General features: G+C 47.0%; 1 protein-coding gene across 1 annotated transcript; it reads right to left on the bottom strand.

Annotated features, from left to right (window-relative positions):
* Positions 1–31: 31 nt before the first annotated feature.
* On the bottom strand, positions 32–1,889 carry LOC129409716 (kelch-like protein 10). Its single transcript, XM_055156236.1, has 2 exons — positions 1,410–1,889; positions 32–588 (listed from the first exon to the last, which is right to left on the bottom strand). Exons 1-2 carry the CDS (start codon positions 1,887–1,889, stop codon positions 70–72), a joined length of 999 nt encoding a protein of 332 aa, XP_055012211.1. The 3' UTR covers positions 32–69.
* Positions 1,890–2,874: the final 985 nt, after the last annotated feature.

The raw sequence follows: 2,874 nt of genomic DNA on the forward strand, positions 1-2,874 counted from the left end.
GCGGCACATTTGGCGCTGCTCCTCTGCTCGTTCATGGGGGTGATCAGGGACCAGCAGCGGGTCTGGGGGTCAAACACTTCGGCCGTGTTGAGCCTCGTGTTCCCGTCGAAGCCGCCCATGGCATAAATGAGGCCGTTCAGCACCGCCACGCTCACGAAGCAGCGTCTGTGGTTCATGGGGGGCATCTCGTGCCAGGTGTTGGTCGCCAGGTCCAGACGCCGCCCGCTGTTTAAAATGCTCCAGTCCGTCATATCCTCCGACACAATAGAGCGAGCCGTCGAGGAACACACAGCCGTGGTACGCTCTGGGCCTCTCGGAGTTCATGATGTGAACCCAGCGATTGACCTTGTAGTCGTACGCTTCGATTTGATTGGTGAAATTGCCGCTGCTCAAGCCTCCGACGGCCAAGAGGACGACTTCAGGGAGTCGGGGGCGGTGCAGGCGGTGCAGGGCGCCGGGGTTGATGAGAAGTTCAGAGATGGTGTCCAAGGCGTTTGTCATTATGGATAAACAGGAGATGTTGTTCACCAGGGGGTTATTGAGAATGTTGTCATGTATGAAGTTGCACGAAATCTCAGCGAAACGAACCTGAAAGAGACAAAAGAGCAACGTTTAGGACACAGTACAGTAGAGTTTGTACTTTCATTTGAGATTAAAGCGGCTGTTTGATTCTATGGGGGATTAACTTTTAACACAGAACATATTTAGATCTCCATGTCGCCTTTTATCACAACACAATCAGGGTTCATCCTACTAATGAAACTACTGCACATCACATCAGGTTTGTGAAGTCGTAGTGTGTTGTTTTGTGTCCCGCTTTTGTGTATTTATGAAACTCTCTGGGATGTGAGAGTTGTGAAAAGTGTTTAAAAACTCGTGGTGAATAATTTGGGCTCAGAATGCGAAAGGTAAGTAAGAATAACTTTGACTCACTGCAAACTAGTTCTGTTTTTCACGTCTGGAAAACTGTGAAAATCAAATACGGTGCTAAATATTTGTAACTCCTGTGGTTTAGTCTCATTTTTGATCTATAATCCTCGTATAATCTTTGTTTAAAACTGGTGGGACTCAGAAACACAAATATTATCTTGGTGTGAAAAGTTTAAAGAAGGAGGATGATGTAAAATCTACTTTTGGAGATTTCTACCATGTTATAACTTTATTCCCTCATCGAAAACCAGCCTGAAGAAGTTTTAGAGTCATCCACGCATGTTTCAGTCATTTAGCGATCTCTCTGGGGCCACACTCAGAGCGTCAAAAACAAAAGTGAAGGTTATAAAACATGTGGATATGTTGTTTTGGGCGATTATAGCCTTTTTAAAACAATAAAAGTTGACGTGGTGATGTAAATATGTGATGTGTGAACAGTGAAAACCCCACAGAAGTAAAATACACGACTGGTAACTCACCTTTGACAGCAGTTGTGGAAAATGCTCTCTGCGTTCCTGGACATTGTGGTTGGTCCAGTGCACAATAGCCTTAAAAACCACCGTCTCGTCTTTGACGTGGAGTTGGTCACTTTCTATAAACCCACTCAGCTCTTCTCCAGTGAGATCCTGATACTCCTCACAGTCCATCACCTCCTCAAAGTTCCTCAGGATGAACCTCCGGGCCAAATCCCGAGTTTTGCTGGACAGCACGACATCCGAGAACTTCCAGATGCCGATGCAGTTTTCCGGGCTCATGTTCTCCTCCATGAACTGGAAGCAGAGCAGGACGAGCTGGTCCAGCAGCAGCATGTCAGCAGCCAACAGAAGGTCCTGGACTGTCTCCGCGCACAGGACAATGGATTTGGTGTAGATCCACTCGAGCACCAGGGACATGGTCTCAGGAGAGATTCCACCGACTGTGAAGACTTTATCGTTGTGATGGTCCCAGCGTTCAAACATGGCTCTAAAAAACAAAAACACACTTCAGTCAGATGTCGGAGCAGAAGAAGCAAGAGCTGAGCAAAAATGTCTCCAGATGTGACTTTGGATCTTTGAGATTTGATTCACAACACTTCAGTTGTTTCTCCTGGATTTATGTGAATTTAAAAAATAATACATTTGAGAACAAGTATTTGTAGACAGATGTTTGAGAACCATTTTTAAAAAGAAGTGTTTGAGGGTCATGTATTTGAGGACAGATGTTTGAGGACAGGTTTCCTAAAAGTGTTTTGGCAGAAGTGAGTTGTGAAGAGACATGACAGGTGAGACGTGTGGACAGAGTCTGTGCTCAGAGGTTTTAGACTTGTCCTCTGTGACGGTCGAGGTCAGAGGTTTTAGACTTGTCCTCTGTGACGGTCGAGGTCAGAGGTTTTAGACTTGTCCTCTGTGACGGTCGAGGTCAGAGGTTTTAGACTTGTCCTCTGTGACGGTCGAGGTCAGAGGTTTTAGACTTGTCCTCTGTGACGGTCGAGGTCAGAGGACACAGGACAGTGGACAGGGCTCGTCTGGTCGTGATGTTCTGGCTGATCGTGTGTGTTTGGACGTTTGCAGTGAAAGTCTCGTGTCTCTTGTGTCTCTGGAGCCTCAGCTCCTGCACATTTCATTCGTCCGTCCATAACGTCAGATGGAAGTGTCCGTTTATAAAGACGCTCTAAAATTCTCTTTTGTTCTGGTGAATCCTGACCGCACATCGTTTTGTTCCTGTCACTTACCTAAAAACCTGGCTGGAGTCAATGAGGATCGGTTTGTGCACGAGAAATCTTTGGTGTTGTACGAGGAGCACAGCGTCGCTCTGGACGCTCTGGACGCTCTGGACGCTCTGGACGCTCTGGACACTGCTCTCGCTCTGCTCACTCATCTTCAGGCCTGTGGTTCTGACTGGAGACTGGAGTGTGCTGTGACCCTTTACACACTTTTCCACGGAACCTCACAAAGAACTCCCACT

This window comes from Boleophthalmus pectinirostris, unplaced genomic scaffold (genome assembly GCF_026225935.1).
Source record: "Boleophthalmus pectinirostris isolate CB_2022bp ecotype Guang Dong unplaced genomic scaffold, ASM2622593v1 HiC_scaffold_20, whole genome shotgun sequence".
In the NCBI taxonomy this organism is placed as follows: Eukaryota; Metazoa; Chordata; class Actinopteri; order Gobiiformes; family Gobiidae; genus Boleophthalmus; species Boleophthalmus pectinirostris.

What these genes read in the sequence shown, in the direction of transcription:
- LOC129409716 (XM_055156236.1), bottom strand. Translation starts at nt 1,889, where the DNA reads ATGTTTGAACGCTGGGACCATCACAACGATAAAGTCTTCACAGTCGGT. An exon ending in TTCCACAACTGCTGTCAAAG is followed by an intron (nt 589 to 1,409) that starts GTGAGTTACCAG and finishes TGTCTCTTTCAG; the next exon opens with GTTCGTTTCGCTGAGATTTC.